The sequence below is a fragment of the Eurosta solidaginis genome, chromosome 3 (genome assembly GCF_040869045.1).
Source record: "Eurosta solidaginis isolate ZX-2024a chromosome 3, ASM4086904v1, whole genome shotgun sequence".
Classification (NCBI taxonomy): domain Eukaryota; kingdom Metazoa; phylum Arthropoda; class Insecta; order Diptera; family Tephritidae; genus Eurosta; species Eurosta solidaginis.
Genome location: NC_090321.1, coordinates 66,834,914 through 66,853,102, shown reverse-complemented (window position 1 = coordinate 66,853,102; position 18,189 = coordinate 66,834,914). Strand labels below are relative to the sequence as shown.

The window sequence follows — 18,189 nt, the reverse complement described above, 5'->3', positions numbered from 1 at the left end:
TCACTGTAGCTAGTGCAGAACATTCTTTCAACATCCTTTCAAGAATCAAAAACTTTCATAGATCGTGTTCATCTAAAGAGCGAGTTTCAGGACTTGCCACGCTTTGTGTTGAATCCGTTTTGGCAGGACAGTTCAATTTTGATATTATTATAAACAAGTAAGGAAGGCTAAGTTCGGGTGTAACCGAACATTATATACTCAGTTGAGAGCTGTGGAGACAAAGTAAGGGAAATCACCATGTTGTAAAAGGAACCTAGGGTAACCCTGGAATGTGTTTGTATGACATGTGTATCAAATGGAAGGTATTAAAGAGTATTTTAAGAGGAAGTGGGCCATAGATCTATAGATGGACGCCATTTAGGGATATCGCCATAAAGGTGGACCAAGCCTGACTCGAGAATTTGTTTGTACGATATGGGTATCAAATGAAAGGTGGTAATGAGTATTTTAAAAGGGAATGGGCTTTAGTTCTATAGGTGAACGCCTTTTCGAGATATCGCCATAAAGGTGGACCAGGGGTGACTCTAGAATTTATTTTGTACGATATGGGTATCAAATAAAATGTATTAATGAGTATTTTAAAAGAGCGTGGGCCTAAGTTCTATAGATGGACGCTTTTTCGAGATATCGCCATAAAGATGGACCAGGAGTGACTCTAGAATTTGTTTGTACGATATGGGTATCAAATGAAAGGTGTAAATGAGTATTTTAAAAGGGAGTGGGCCTTAGTTCTATAGGTGGACGCCTTTTCGGAATATCGTTATAAAAGTGGACCTGGGTTGACTCTAGAATGCGTTTGTACAATATGGGTGTCAAACGAAAAGTGTAATAAGTGTTTTAAAAGGGAGTGGGCCTTTGTTCTATGGGTGGACGCCTTTTCGAGATATCGCCATAAAGGTGAGCCAGGGGTGACTCTAGAATTTGTTTGTACGATATGGGTATCAAATGAAAGGTGTTAATGAGTATTTTAAAAGGGGTGGGCCTTAGTTCTATAGGTGGACGCCTTTTCGAGATATCGACATAAAGGTGGACAAGGGGTGACTCTAGAATTTGTTTGTACGATATGGGTATCAAATGAAAGGTGTTAATGAGTATTTTAAAAAGACGTGGGCCTTAGTTCGATATGTGAACGCCTTTTCGAGATATCGCCATAAACGTGGACCAGGGGTGACTCTAGAATGTGTTTGTACGATATGGGTATCAAATTAAAGGTATTAATGAGGGTTTTAAAAGGGAGTGGCCCTTAGTTGTATATGTGAAGGCGTTTTCGAGATATCTACCAAAATGTGGACCAGGGTGATCCAGAACATCATCTGTCGGGTACCGCTAGTTTATTTATATATGTAATACCACGTACAGTATTCCTTCCAAGATTCCAAGGGCTTTTGATTTCGCCCTGCAAAACTTTTTCATTTTCTTCTACTTAATATGGTAGGTGTCACACCCATTTTTCCAAGTTTTTTTCTAAAGTTATATTTTGCGTCAATAGACCAATACAATTACCATGTTTCATCCATTTTTTCGTATTTGGTATATAATTATGGCATTTTTTTCATTTTTCGTAATTTTCGATATCGAAAAAGTGGACGTGGTCATAGTCGGATTTCTGCAATTTTTTATACCAATACAAAGTGAGTTCAGATAAGTAGGTGAACTGAGTTTAGTAAAGATATATCGATTTTTGCTCAAGTTATCGTGTTAATGGCCGAGCGGAAGGACAGACGGCCGACTGTGTATAAAAACTGGGCGTGGCTTCAACCGATTTCGCCCTTTTTCACAGAAAACAGTTACCGTCCTAGAAGCTGGGCCTCTACCAAATTTCACAAGGATTGGTTAATTGTTGTTCGACTTATGGCATTACAAGCAACCTAGACAAATTAAATGAAAAAGGGCGGAGCCACGCCCATTTTGAAATTTTCTTTTATTTTTGTATTCTTTTGCACCATATCATTACTGGAGTTGAATGTTGGCATAATTTACTTATATGCTGTAAAGATATTAACTTTTCTTTTAAAATTTGAATTAAAAAAAAAAAATTTAAATAGTGGGCGTGGTCGTTCTCCGATTTTGCTAGTTGTTATTGAGCAGACATAAAGTAATAAGAGTAACGTTCCTGCCAAATTTCATCATGATATCTTCAACGACTGCCAAATTACAGCTTGCAAAACTTCTAAATTACCTTCATTTTAAAGTGGGCGGTGCCACGCCCATTGTCCAAAATTTTACTAGTTTTCTATTCTGCGTCATAAGCTCAACTCACCTACCAAGTTTCATCGCTTAATGCGTATTTGGTAATGAATTATCGCACTTTTTCAATTTTTCGAAATTTTCGATATCGAAAAAGTGGGCGTGGTTATTGTCCGATATCGTTCATTTTAAATAGCGATCTGAGATGAGTGCTCAGGAACCTACATGCCAAATTTCATCAAGATACCTCAAAATTTACTCAAGTTATCGTGTTAACGGACAGACGGACGGACGGACGGACGGACATGGCTAAATCGAATTTTTTTTCGATACTGATGATTTCGATATATGGAAGTCTATGTCTATCTCGATTCCTTTATACCTGTACAACCAACCGTTATGCAATCAAAGTTAATATACTCTGTGAGCTCTGCTCAACTGAGTATAAAAATTGTGCACCGACAAAAGCGAGAAAAGCCACTCTTTCATATCCGAACCTTCTATATTGAATAATTAAAATTTATAATCATCATTAAATTTATCAGAAATGTAGTAAAATGTTACCGAATAACTATAAAAGATTATTTGAAACAATATGTGGCTGTTAAAAGAGAATTTTATTTCTACGTTATGCCTATATGACACTACTTTATTTTGTCTTGGATTCCAAACAAGAAAAACTGGCGAAACTTTATCGGAGCTTCAAAAGCTTGACATGTTTTTGTTTATGTTTTAAATTTTATTTTTTATTAACATTTTTAACAATAAAAACAATGCAAATAAGACGGGGAAATGATATCAGTCTCTGATGGTTCACTTTTATCTCAAGAAAGTTGATTTGAGTTGTGTTTTTATGCACGAAATTTTCAAACTAAAAACGAAATTTTCATTTGTCAGAAAAAATAAAAAAAAACTACCGAAATGCAAACTGGCTCATTGTATCTTTCTTGTATTTCGTTAATATTTTGAAATAGAGTTTACACACTTACACCAGTACTGAAACCGTATTAGTAGTGAGGGCGACAAAAAATATAAGAGAAAATACAAGAAAAATACAGAGAAAATAAAGTAGTGTCATATAGGTATTACAATAATCCAGTATAAATAGTAAATATTCTGTGTTAATTTTATTTTCAGCTCTTAGTCCAAAAATCATTTAGTTAATGTGGCAAAAAATTGTTTTTTGATGTACTCCATCAATAAGGATTCATGAATGAGACGTGTATTTTTTTATAGGGGGCTCCGTTTATTCAGTAGAACGTCGTTTCCTCTATTTGGTTCGCCAACATCTCACCACTGCTGTTCGTCTGTAGGTTAGAATGCCATAGATCGTGATGGGCATTGCAATCGCCTAAGATAATGCGATTATGCGCTCAGGGCAGTATCCACTGGAGCAACAGGTGACAGGAGGGATGCAGATGTCGATGATTTCTAAGTTTACATCGCCTGACCAGACAGATATGCCTTGACGTTCCAGGACACTGTCCCTGTGGCCGATATCGGGGTCAAATAGATTATATTGCAGTGAGTGGTGGGTGATAAATGCCAGGACGCAATTGCTGTTGTGGCTTTGGGACCGAACGTCCCTGGGTAAGCATTGGGGTACCCGGTGTAGTTGAGTTTACGTCCTGGCAGCATGGCGCGATGAAATCCGTCGGGAGTTGCCGTCGCTTAGACCAGAACACCTAGGTAAGTGGTACCATCCAAGGCAGGGGCGACAAAAGATATATAAAAGTTACGAGGACGTCGGGTTTTGGGGTCTAGCCCAGAACATCCTGTCCGATGCAACCATCCCTTGCTTAGTTTTCATGTTGCGATTTCCACACGCCCGATAGATGTACTATTGTGAATGACAGCAGAGTTTTGTTTACGAATTATTGTGAATTTATACGAAAAAGATAGCACAACAAAACGCAAATACTAAACATTCAATTGTCTTGTATGTAAAAGTGGCAAAAGTTTTTAAAAGCTGTAATAATAACATGTTTTCTGCAACCTCTGTTGCCTTTTATATAAACTCAAATGAAAAATTTGACGAAACTTGCATAAAGGCCATAGAAAGAACAAAATTTACAGATGCTTCCAATCTTCTTAAAATGAACTGTAAACTGTAAGTACGGTGGCGGCCACCGTGGTGTGATGGTAGCGTGTTCCGCCTACCACACCGTATGCCCTGGGTTCACACCCCGGGCAAAGCAACATCAAAATTTTAGAAATAAGATTTTTCAATTAGAAGAAAATTTTTCTAACGGGGTCGCCCCTCGGCAGTGTTTGGCAAGCGCTCCGTGTATATTTCTGCCATGAAAAGCTCTCAGTGAAAACTCATCTGCCTTGCAGATGCCGTTCGGAGTCGGCATAAAACATGTAGGTCCCGTCCGGCCAATTTGTAGGGAAAAGCAAGAGGAGCACGACGCAAATTGGAAGAGAAGCTCGGCCTTAGATCTCTTCGGAGGTTATCGCGCCTTACATTTATTTTTTTTTAACTGTAAGTACTTGACATACTAGAAGTAAAAAAATAGATTTCAGAGTATGTCTTAAGAGAAGTCGAAGGCAGTTTGCGTGCCCGTAACAATAAGTCATCCATCCCAAATATTTTGAAGGTCTGTGCCACTTTAAGGTTTCCTGCCCAGGTCGTTGCAACAGAGTGTTGGGAATAAGGCTTTAGTTAGATTCTTTTGGATTTTTAATATTATATTTACTTTTATTTAAATAGTTCCCAACGTATCGTGCAAAAATTTATCAACGATAGCTAGCGTAGAAAATTGAAACGTTGATGCGATAGTTAGCCTATGACAATACCACGATAAACGATAAACGCTAGCGATCGGGTTTCAAACGCCAGAATTTATTTCATACTACGGTATAAAGCTGGAGTCATTGGTGCCGTATGTCGTATCGCTGTATCCGTATCCCTATCAGTAATCAGCTGTTTATCGTTACACCGTAAACCAAAACCCAATTGGTTGGCTACGATACGGTTACGATCTTAGCGGCACCAATAATCGATTGCATTGATTCTCATAAGGTTGGTCGAATCAGCTGTTATAAGGTTACCGATACGGTTACCGATAAAGCACCAATGTCTCCAGCTTAACGGATTGCAAGCGTTTATCGTGTATCGTATGAGTTCATAATAGGGGTGATACTCTGCTTAAATTTCGGAGAAACAAATTAGTGCAGATAAAAAATAGAGTAGCCAAAAACACGAGTACTTGTGTGCATGCAGATGACATATTCAATTATAAGTGCGAAAATTTTCAATTATGTTAAAGAATTTCATACCTGCGGCTGAATTCTATAATTCAGTCTGCTTTCAAATCTCTAAATATGAAATTTTCCATTAGAAGCAATTTTTGTGACTTGAGATAATTTGGGTATTAAGTAAAGGGGAGTCGCAAGAAAAACTAACCATATCAACAAAATTCACCATAAATGCACTGAAAACATAATATAACATTACATTTAAAGCCAAATTAAACTTCCTTAACCCAAACGCCATAGTCGTAACCATACCCATATCCATAACCATCTCAATGTGATCGATTAATGGTGCCTTAACCTAAAAATCGTGAAAATTTCATAAAAATGATGAAAACGCAAAAAATTACAAACATATTCCACAAAAAATAAGTATCTTAGTCATAACGTATCCAAAACAATGAAGAAAATCTAAAAAAAGTTATTAAATTCACCAACTCAAATATTTTTAGGTTATGGATATGGCGAGAAACCAAAAACCAATTGATTGGCTATGGCGTTAGCGTTATGGTATGGCACCATTAATCGATTACATTCCTTTCCATAAGGTAGGTTCGATCAGCTGATTTGTCTGGTTATGGCTTTATGGTTATAAGTCACCATTAATTCGCCCTTTCGGCAACGTTAAGTTGTTTGGTGTTGTGGCTGAGCTTACTAATGGTGTTTTCTTTTCTACACGAAAATTTCGCCTTCACGCCAACTCTTCAAAAAGTTGTGTTCTGTTGTAAAATCAGCTTAGCCTCAATAGAGAGCATCATTATCTTCTATCAACATCGTACCCCTAAAAATGGCCAAAAATGCAACATTACTTGCCCTCGCTGCCATTGGCGGTGCAGAAAACAGCCCTGTCAGTTAGCTGATGAATCACACGAACATTGTAAATTTTACCAAGTAGCGCAACTAACAGCTGATCGGTAAAAATTTGCACATTCACACGCACAGTTCTCAACTCAGTTTCAAAAAAAACTTTAGATTATTTAATTCAAATTTTAATGTGAGATAATCCTTACAAATTTATGTATATAGAATATATATGGCGTTTTTGTTGTTATTAAAACAATAGTTTTATTTATATTAAAGCTTTTATCATTTTTTTTTTAACTTTGAAAAATCTCCGAACACCATTCCTTCATTATATGACATTCGACTGCCTAGTCCACTGCCTTCCACGCTATTCGCAACATAACCTCTACTTAAGCTGCCAAACTATATAGTAAACAATGCACACGAAGCTGAAGCGAATGCTATATATGTACGTATGTGTCGCATCATGCCTCACTCAAAAGCAATTTGCGATCACAGGTGACACCGAACAACCACACGAACTGCATTTTTTTTAAATGGTTAAAATTTTTGTTCTTTTCAAGTTATGCAGGGTGGTACTGAACATTTTAAGCGGCTACAATTTCAAAGGGCGAAGTGAGAATCTTAAAATGTTTGCTTGAAAGTGGCGACATTTTCGTGTAGAAATGAAATCACCGTAAGGCGCTGCGTCCATTTCTGTATAGCAGCGCCACACTGACTTAACTTTTGTTTAATATTTTTTGTTTTTTAATTATTTTTTTGCTTATTATAAATTTTAGGAATAAAACAATAACATTTAAAGCTGTTTTGGCAAATAATTCTCATATCTTTTCTGAAATTTTCATATTTGTGATCTGCCCCAGCCCAGCTCACAAATAAGTGACCGCTTTTATGAGATTGGAGACGCGAAACAGCTTACAGAATAGCACATTGTCTCAAAACGGATTTTACCCCAAAGAGTCTCCAATAATGACTAGCGACGGCTTACTGAATTCCTCTTAAAGTAAGTAAGGATGTAACGAGCTGTTAAAGCTGGAGACATTGGTGCTTTATCGGTAACCGTATCGGTGACCTTTTAACAGCTGATTCGACCAACCTTATGAGAATCAATGCAATCGATTATTGGCGCCGCTAAGGTCGTAACCGTATCGTAGCCAACCAATTGGGTTTTGGTTTAAAGTCAAATTAAACTTCCTTAACCCTAACGCCATAGTCGTAACCATACCCATATCCATAACCATCTCAATGTGATCGATTAATGGTGCCTTAACCTAAAAATCGTGAAAATTTCATAAAAATGATGAAAACGCAAAAAATTACAAAGATATTCCACAAAAAATAAGTATCTTAGTCATAACGTATCCAAAACAATGAAGGAAATCTAAAAAAAGTTATTAAATTCACCAACTCAAATATTTTTAGGTTATGGATATGGCGAGAAACCAAAAACCAATTGATTGGCTATGGCGTTAGCGTTATGGTATGGCACCATTAATCGATTACATTCCTTTCCATAAGGTAGGTTCCATCAGCTGATCTGGTTATGGCTTTATGGTTATAAGTCACCATTAATTCGCCCTTTAAGCTGGAGACATTGGTGCTTTATCGGTAACCGTATCGGTAACCTTTTAACAGCTGATTCGACCAACCTTATGAGAATCAATGCAATTGATTATTGGTGCCGCTAAAGTCGTAACCGTATCGTAGCCAACCAATTGGGTTTTGGTTTACCGTCGTAACGATAAATAGCTGATTACGTTAGGGATACGGATACAGCGATACGACATACGGCACCAATGACTCCAGCTTTACCGTCGTAACGATAAACAGCTGATTACGTTAGGGATACGGATACATCGATACGACATACGGCACCAATGACTCCGGCTTAAAAGTGCCACGCATGAACAATTTAGGGCCGGTTTTTCAGTTGTTGGTTAAGCTAAGCTTAAACTAAGTTTATTTAAACTCTAGTCAAATTTAAACTCCAGTTAAACTACTGGGCAGTTTTTCAGTCACAGTTTAAGGCCGCCTTTGGGGTAGGCTTTTTGTGCGGCAACATTGGTTTTTTCATTATCTAGATAATTTGTAGATACGGTAACAGCTGGATTTTGTGTACCCCACAAACATGGAAAAAAAAATTCTCTAGCGAAATATATATGTAGTTACGGACGTGAATTATTTTAAACCAGATAGTTCTCGATATGATATCCAACTTCATTCTACAATCACTTTTGAGAAATTTTGTAAAATTTAAAGTATTCGATTTGATCTCCAACGTCATTCAGGTTTTCCAATTATTATCCTAATTTCGAGAGATTTTTAGAAATGTACGTTTCTCAAATGAATATTCAAGACATTTATCTATTTAATATCATACATTGCATATCGAGTTGAGATGGAGTTGAAAAAAATCTAAACGGTGGTACCACCAAACCCAATAGCTGTTTATTGTGAGAAATAAACACGAGGTTGCTAGCATTAATGAAGCGTAATTTATCAAAAATAAATTATATATGTAGGCGGCCACCGTTATGTGATTGTAGCATGCTCTGTCTACCACATCGAAGATTCTGGGTTCACGCAGGTTTTTCAATTAGTAGAAAATTTGTCTAAGCGAGATCGCCCCTCGGCAGTGTTTGGTAAGCACTCCGAGTGTATTTCTGCCATGAAAAGTTCTCAGTGGAAACTCATCTGCCTCGTCATTCGGAGTCGGCTATAACAAGTAGGTCCCGTCCCGCCAATTTGTAGGAAAAATTAAAAGGTGCACGACGAAAATTGGACGAGAAGCTCGGCCTAAAATCTCTTCGGAAGTTATCGCAACTCACATTTATTTATTTTTTAAATTATATAATTTCATTTTATTTTCGTGAATATAGTGTGTTATGGAATATCCCATTTGAGTCCAGTTAGAGAAGCACTAGTTGTTAATTTAATTTTTTCAACTTTAGTAATAGTATTTTTTTCTTTATAAAAATTCCCTCTTTTGCTGAGTACGGTGCAATTATCGAGTTGAGCCACTGGTTAGAAACAACTCTTGAGATTTTGGTACTCAAGCCCAAATGCTTGTTGGGTATATTGGACGCCATTTCGAACGAAAGCAAATAAATAATAGGTTAACTAGAGTTTAACCCTGCTAGATGGGCAGCTTAAGCTCAGATTAAACTTCAGTTAAAGTTTACTGAAAAACTGAAGAAAAAGTTTAAGCGTAGTTTAACTTAACTGACAAACTGAGTTGAACTTTTACTGAAAAACGGGGCCTTTATGAGTTACAATTACCGGGTAACAATAGCGGAACAGCTGACACATGAGTACTTAATTTGTCAATAGGAATCTCACATCACTAGTCCGAAAGGCTGGTTTTTGGTTTAGAAAAGTAAAATATTTATCTTTTGGCTTAAAAAATGGAAAATACTGTTGATGAAAGTGATTTTTTATTGGAAGCAAATCGTTTAGCCACATTTAAGAACTGGCCTGTGAGTTTATAAAATAATTTAGGTGTCAAAGAATACAAACTGTGTATTATTGCGAAAGTTAACATATCTGTGTGTTTGTGTCTATATATATTTTGTTTGCTTCCTCTTAGAAGTGCGTAGTGTTTCAGCAATTTTTAGTTTCACTTTGGTAAGGTCATATCAAGCAATTATATTGAGTTCATTACTACCGTAGAAAATTGAGTGAAGCTAGGATTAGCTTATAAAGCTAAAAAAATGGACCAGAGAAAAAGGGGCGTTACAGACGTAGGTTCCGCATTGCAATTGAAAAGTTGGTCGGTGTCAAGTGGGGACACGTTGCAAGCAGGACATACATTATGTGTGTGATTCTGGGCTGTAAAGAGTTTAACCTGTTACACTAACCACATCGAAATTGAGCTAGAGTGACGCGCGATCCCTGGGGAGGTTGCTTTTCTGTACAGCAAGTTTAGGGTATTTAACTTTAAGAACGGGCTTCGCCGGGCAATTCATGTCATAAAGGTCCGACGCGTTTTGGTGGATATCTGTGAGGAACTTTTTGTGCTCTTTTTCTTCATACCGTTGAGTTTTCAGGTACCGTATGCCTGGTGAATGTCAAACAAATAAATACTAATCATTTTCCTACGGAGTATCTGCGAAGCATCAAGACGTGCACCGAAAATATAGAACTTGACGTTTGATGAGGAGCAGGTCCCGTTACCACAACCATTGTCACCTTACGCTCGAGAATGTCGAAATCAAAGCCAAACTTCCACGTAAGGTAGTAAAAAAAACGTGAACTACACAGCAAAAACAACTGCCGCTATGGTTCAACTTCGAGCTGGGACTTGTAACAGGCTTAAGTCTTACTCTTTAACCTTGTGCATGACTTACCATAACACTATCAGGTGATACAAAAGACATTGTAATGTACTTCGCAGCCAACTCTTCTATAAGCAACTGGCTCTATATAAGCCAATGAGATGCTAACCAAACAGTTCCTGTTGAATACCCAGAAAACTGGGCATCCCAACAGACATATGATTGATGAGCCAACACCGCCTAGGGGCTTAACGAGTCATCTCCGTAACACACAAGCAGGTCCTTGGTGAACTCCACAAACAGGCGTCGGACCTTTATGCCAGGAATTGCCCGGTGAATCCAGTACTCAAAGAACAGTACCCAAAACTTGCGGAAGAGGAACGCATACTCCCCAGGGAAACGCGAGTCACTCTAGCTTAACTTCGTTCTGGATACTGTAACAGGTTAAACTCTTATCTATCCAGAATCAACCCCGACATACAAAATGTATGCCCCGCTTGCAATGTGGAACGAACACCTCTAACACCCCTTTCATTATGGTCCACCCCTGTTGAAACAGCACGTTTCCTCTGACCCCTGTTAGAAGATATTGATGACAATTTGTGATCGGTCGCAGTTGTTAGGTGGGACAAAGCACTGCTACAAAAACAACAACAACATAAGCAACTGGAACTGCTATTCCTTTTAAGAAGCTCTACAACAATAGAGTCCTAGTCTACTGCGCAGCCCTCCTCGATTTCTCGATTTTTAAAGGCTCACATACTTCACCACACTTATACCAGCACTTTTGCTTCTTCTAAAATCCTATGGTTTGTAGGTTTTTGAGAGATTTGGCGTTTTTTATTCCAACCTCCACAAACGACAAGAGGAGTTTTTTCGCCTCGCGAAACCTGGCATTGTCACCGACTAAATCTTCCGCGACCTTATTTACAACATGGACGCCCCAAATGTCGACCATATTGAACATCCACGTCGATGGCACTACGCTACCGACTGTCCTACACCCCAAAATCTTGGGTGTGACGTTTGATCAGGATCTACATTTTGGTGCCCACGCAACCGCAATTGTTCCAAGAATTCAGAGCCGTAATAAAATCCTCAAATCCCTTGCTGGCAGTACCTGGGGAAAAGATAAAGAAACGCTCTTGACCACATACAAAGCAATTAGCCAGCCGATTACGTGCTACGCGTCACCCATATGGTCGCCAAGCCTAAAAACCACCCACTGGAAGAAACTACAGGCCTGCCAAAATACTGCTCTCAGAATCGCCACGGGCTGTCTTCTTATGTCCCCAGAACACCATCTGCATAATGAGGCGAGAATACTCCCCATCAGGGAGAGAAATGAGATGCTGACCAAACAGTTTCTGTTGAATACCCAGAAACCTGGGCATCCCAACAGACATCTGATTGACGAACCAGCACCGCCTAGGGGCCTAAGGAGTCATCTCCGTAAGCATTTTGAGGAAATACGACACCTGAGAACCCAGCCGTATGAAGCGGAAAAACACAAGCAGGTCCTTGGTGAACTCCATAGACAGGCGTCGGACCTTTATGTCGGGAATTGCCCGGTGAATCCAGTACTTGAAGAAAAATATCCAGAACTCTCAGAAGAGGAACGCATACTCCCCAGGGAAACGCGTGTCACTCTTGCTCAACTTCGTTCTGGATACTGTAACAGGTTAAACTCTTACCTATCCAGAATCAACCCCGACATACAAAATGTATGCCCTGCTTGCAATGTGTCCCCACATGACACCAACCATCTCTTTAATTGTAATGTGGAACCAACGCCTCTAACACCCCTTTCCTTATGGTCCACCCCTGTTGGAACGGCAAGTTTCCTTGGACTCCCGTTAGAGGATATTGATGACAATTTGTGATCGGTCGCGGCTATTGGGTGGGGCGAGCATTGCTACAACAACAACAACAACAAGTGGTGCACTGCTTGCGATTAGCTGGTGTAGCCTTCGGAACTCTTGATATTTGGCTTTATTTATTCAAGAAAGAAGTCGGCAGATATTTTCACTTAAGAAACCTGCTCTTTTAGCGTTCGTTCGTTTTGGGATTGAATAAAAACCTTACGGTTCTTCTCTCTGTTTTCTCATTTATATAAACTTTGATAAATGTTTTTTGCTTATTGCACAGAATCCAAATATTTCACCACAATCACTGGCGAAAGCAGGTTTTTATTATTTGAACCGTTCAGATCAAGTTAAATGTGCCTGGTGTAAGGGCATCATAGCCAAATGGGAGGAGCAGGACGACGCTTTTGAGGAGCACAAACGTTTCTTTCCCGATTGCCCGCGTGTACAGCTGGGTCCACACATAGAAATCGCGAGCAATGGAATACGCGATTTGGGCATACAACAAATATCACCGCCGAATAAATCAAAATTCTCCTCATTAGACTCACGACTGAGAACATATACCAATTGGCCAATACCCGATATACAGCAACCTGATGCACTTGCACAAGCTGGGCTGTATTATCAAAACGTAGACGACCAAGTGCGTTGTTTTCATTGTAATATTGGTTTGCGCTCTTGGCAGCGTGAGGATGATCCATGGTTTGAACATGCTAAATGGTAGGTGCACCTGAGTTTTAATATCCTTTAATTTTAAATTGTAAAATACTAACTTCTTCATTTTGTCCACGTACAGGTTTCCGCAATGCCAGTTTGTACGTTTAGTTAAAGGTGCCAACTATATACAACATGTACAAGATCTAACACGTCAATCGGGCCAACAGTTAAATAGTGAGATGACTATTGACGAAGCTATGATGACTGCACCAGTGCTGCAAGCTCTAGAGATTGGAATTGATGGTGGCTCCATACGAAATGCTACACAAAGACAACTGCTCACTGCGGGACGTCCCTATGATACTGTTGAAAATCTTATAAAAGCGGTTTTTGGTGATCCAGAAGATGCAGAACCCATCGGTCGTGGACAATGCACAGAAGGTTTGAGTGCATCATTGGCTGGTGATGTGTCACGTCTTATAAATATGTTAGGCGAAGCAGGTGTTGGCAGCAGTAATAGTGTTACCGGTGATAATTATAATACAACATTAAATAATACTACACTACCAACAACAACAGCAACAACGTCGGATCATAATAATGCTGCTCAACAGCAAATGCATGCACATGCGATGAATGAACCTAGCTGCTCCTCGGAAATCACACAACAATCGAAAAGTACTTGTGATATTAATAAACCAGCAACTTTAAGCGGAGATAAGAGCACGATTGCAGATGCAAAAGACCCAACAATAACAGAGCCAACATTAAGTAGAGCGTTATCATTAGAAGAGGAAAATCGAAGACTTAAAGATGCACGGCTTTGTAAAGTGTGTTTAGATGAAGAAGTTGGTGTAGTATTTTTGCCGTGCGGACATTTAGGTATGTATACTGATGTGTCCATTGTTGCTATTGTAAAACAAGCTGTCTCTTGTTATACTCAGTTGTTCTAGCATATTTGATTTTTTTAAAGTTTGTTCGTTCAAGGGTAGTCTGAAATTTTAAAAGCATTCCAGAAATTGCTGTACATGTCCATCAGCATCATAGACCCAATGACTTTGTTGTTCAGCTAGTTACTTGTGCGGCTAGTACTCGAATTCCTGTCGCAACACGTCTTAAAAAACAAGTTTCACCCTAAGGAGGATGACAGCGGAGTGGATTAAAGCCACTCTAAACAATAGATTCTACTAGAAGCCTAATACGTTTTTTGTAAACAGTGTGATTGAAATTAATAATAACATCGAAACCTGTCAAGTAGCACTAGAGGATACACAAGTCCATTCAAAATTAAAGTTTGCTGAAATTACCACCGATGATGTTATAAATATCCTAACAGACTTTAAATATAAAATAGATGGAAGAAAACTGCTATCCGAAGGTGTACTAAAAGATTGTATATCGTATACCGGATATTTCTATGCTCAAATAATCAATAACAGCTTAGAAGATGGTGTGGTACCTGAAATGTGGAAAACGTCTACAATAATACCTGTGGAAAAAGTTAAAAAGACAATGCAACCTGAAGAACTTAGACCCATAAATACCCTGCCAAGTGATGCTAAAATTCTCGAAGTCGTTGTTAAGAATCAGTTGGTGAATCATCTTGAAGTAAATAATATACTAGACTACCAGCAGTCAGGCTTTAGGAAAAAACATTCCTGTGAGACAGCGCTGAACTTGGTGATATCTGATTGGAAAGAAGAGCTAAACAACCAAAAAGTAGTGGTTTCAGTTTTCCTTGACCTCAAAAGAGCTTTTGAAACGGTGGATAGAGAGATATTAATAAAAAAAAATGCAGCGGATTGGCATAACTGATATTGAACTTAAATGGTTCCGCAACTATTTGAAGCAGAGAAAGCAGAAAACAGTTATAAATGCTGTGACGTCGGATGAATTAGAGGTACCCATAGGGTTACCTCAAGGCTCAGTATTGGCACCTATATTATTTCTTATATACATAACTGACATAGTCAATGCTATCGAAAGTTGTGAAATTAGACTTTTTGCGGATGATGCATTAATTATGATAAGTGGAAATAATATTAATACTGCTAATAAAATGCAGAGAACAACTAAATTCATTCAAAAAAAGTACAAAATAATCTTATATAAATCAGTTATAGAACCGCACTTCGTGTACTGAAGTAGACAAGCTTCAAAATAGATGCATGAGATTTATTCTTCAGAAACCTAGAGATACACGAACGGCTGACATGTTGAAGACTTTAGACTGGTTAAGTGTGAAACAAAAGATTTTTTTCCACTCCATGAAATTCATATTTAATATCAAACATGGAAATGTACCTGAGTATTTAAATAAAAATATAGCATTAGTTGAGCAAACTTACAACATAAATACTAGGAGCAAACATAATTTCAAATTGCCGTTTTTTAGAACTGAAATTGATCAACAGAACATTTTCTACAAGGGTATGAAAAATTACAATGATCTGCCTATGGATATAAAAAGTTGCAACCAAATAACAGTATTTAAAACAAAATTATATGAATATTGTAAAACCTTAGCTATAAGATAAAAAACTGTAATATTTTCAAATTTACGAATTAGGCTTCTATAAATAAATAATCTAATCTAATATAGTGGTGATGGTGATAAAGCCTTAGTTTCGGTGTACCACTTACGCGATGAGAAGACCAAATAATGATGTCTATAGACTTAGTCTGTACTTTAGATGCATCAAGCAGTTGTGCGATTTATTCTGCTGGGAGGGTGACAATTTTTGGTAGGGACAAATTAAATGGACTTACATAGAACAGGCTGCTACAATAACAAGCGATTTATTCTGCTCTACAGAGTCCTAGTCCAAGCTCACTCGCTAGGGCATTCATACAAGCTATTCAAAATAGAAGAAGTAGCTCTCATTACCAACATTGGAACCTAATAAACTACGACGACATAAGCTCATAAAACAACTGCTGACCGTGCAGCAACTAGATTTAAGTGAACTCTATCTAAGCTTGTTTCTGAGCTTTAGTATTATCCCATTTCTTGAAATAGTTATGATGATATAAACTATCATATAGTTGTACAAAGGTACTGATAGGGAAATATATATAATTAGCGATACAGATTGGGATCGGGGTAAAGGCACTGTTAACATAACAATAACATCAGGGAAAAGACAGCGATAGGAATAGAAAGATAGGAGAGCGTCATGGTCATAGAGGTGCATTTCGAAACATCGATAGTTAAAGTTGGCGATAGAGATAAGAATGGATATATGAATAGGAACACATAAGCAAATGAATCGAGAAAGCTCTACCCCATAAACACGGGGATTATATTTAGGATAGGAAGAGCTTTGTTGAGTGTTACAAAGATGTCAGGTTTGTTGGACCGTTGGTTATTTGTAAACCTAGGAATTTTGTTAATGTTTCTGACATTCTTCAGTTATTGGTAAAACGCACAACTGGGTATATAAATACTATATACTTTATTATTTTTCTACGACTTTACAATAATAAACAATTTTTCTTTGTACTTACAGTGACTTGTGTACAGTGTGCGCCTGGTGTTGGACAATGTCCTATGTGTCGCGCAGATATTAAAGGTTTCGTACGCACTTACCTATCCTAAATATGTTATTGGATTGGAGCACATATTCACACACACGAATAATTTCCTCTTACAATGTGTTATAATTCAATTTGTTGATTACATAGTAGTAGTCGTTACTATTTAAAAAAATTGCTTTAGTACATACCAACATACATGTATTCATAATCATATATGTTGTGTATGGATAAATGTTACAATGTTAGATTGAAATAATGAAAGTATATGCATGGATTCACTATTAATTTTAAATATTACTATATAGACAATGTTATGAACACAACCAAACACACAAAAGCTTTTTACTAATATCATTGAACAATAAATATATATGTATGAAACTCTTGTTTGTATGTTATGTACACACTACCTATACCAAACTACCTTTTGCAACAAAATCAAATTATGTACTATTATATCTTGTCTGTTATGTTTATATAAATACTTACGACTTTCAAAAAGTCCAATTCGAAACTATAGTTTTCGTAATGAATATCGAATGTGCGAATTATAATTAAAGAATATATGTGTAATGTGTTTTGTTCTATTAAATGTATTTTATGTGGAAATAAAAAGATTAACAATGAAATAAAATGCAATATTTATACAAAAATAAAACAATAACATGCAAAAAATTTTAATTAAAATTATAACGTTTATATCTTATGGGTAATTGGGGATGTGCTGCTTGCTATTGTGTGAACTTCGTTAAACTCGGTTCTTTAGGTTGAACTGGCCGGTCCATGAGGACCTCACATAGACTGATTGAGTCCGTAGTTCTTTAAAGATGCGCCATTCGTTGTGCCTAAAAGTATGCAACATCTTTGTCATGTTAACAATTTGTAGCTGAACATCCACACCTGCGGCGATAAGCTAACACTAGTCAACAAGAGAAATTACTTTGAAGTCTAATTATTTAATTTCGATGTATTATGGCCCCCTAAGTACAAAAACACGCAAAATTTTCTTCAAGTCTTGATAAGCACATTTTTTGATATGATCGACGGTTTTTTTGCAAGATCGAATTTTTTTTATTTTTCAAATTCATAAAAAATCGAAGGTTTTAAAAACTTACCAATTTTATTTCACGGTCTTAAACTGTAAATATTATAAATAATTAAAACCTTATTTCGTAAAAATACATGAATAAATGTTGGTTTTATTGACAATAAAGTGAAAATACCCAATTTAGCGAAAATTTTGCATATCAAGCCTATTATAGTTTTTTACAAACAAATTATTTAGGTATGAAATTTGGGGCAACTTTGTCTTTTTAAAACTTACTACGGGCATCGCCAGAAATGAGAAAACTCCATAATGACACTCAAGAAATTTTCCCCGTCAATTTTTCTTACGGCAAAACGCAGATCATAAGAAAAAATGCCTCATACTGTATGGAAAATTTAAGTTGCCAACGCGGGTTTTCGTAAGAATGAAGTATGGTCATATATATTTGTTATCAAATAGATACAACTTTTTCCTTGAGGTATTTCTTGCGATGTTCTTAGAATGCTTAAATCATAAAAACAAAAAAATCAAATTATCACTCCGTCATAGAAACTGT

At 37.3% G+C, this 18,189-nt stretch overlaps 1 protein-coding gene across 1 annotated transcript; it reads left to right on the top strand.

The window, feature by feature from the left end:
* The first annotated feature begins 9,567 nt into the window (after positions 1 to 9,567).
* Diap2 (Death-associated inhibitor of apoptosis 2) lies at positions 9,568 to 17,260 on the top strand. Its single transcript, XM_067772117.1, has 4 exons — positions 9,568 to 9,725; positions 12,672 to 13,111; positions 13,188 to 13,930; positions 16,558 to 17,260. The coding sequence occupies exons 1-4, from the start codon at positions 9,654 to 9,656 to the stop codon at positions 16,644 to 16,646; spliced, it is 1,344 nt and encodes a 447-aa protein (XP_067628218.1). The 5' UTR covers positions 9,568 to 9,653; the 3' UTR covers positions 16,647 to 17,260.
* The last annotated feature ends 929 nt before the right edge of the window (positions 17,261 to 18,189 follow it).

Excerpts from the sequence above, each read along its gene's own strand:
- Diap2 (XM_067772117.1), top strand. The coding sequence starts at position 9,654 with ATGGAAAATACTGTTGATGAAAGTGATTTTTTATTGGAAGCAAATCGT. Across the intron at positions 13,112-13,187 it reads TGGTTTGAACATGCTAAATG|GTTTCCGCAATGCCAGTTTG; the intron begins GTAGGTGCACCT and ends GTCCACGTACAG. Across the intron at positions 13,931-16,557 it reads TTTGCCGTGCGGACATTTAG|TGACTTGTGTACAGTGTGCG; the intron begins GTATGTATACTG and ends TTGTACTTACAG.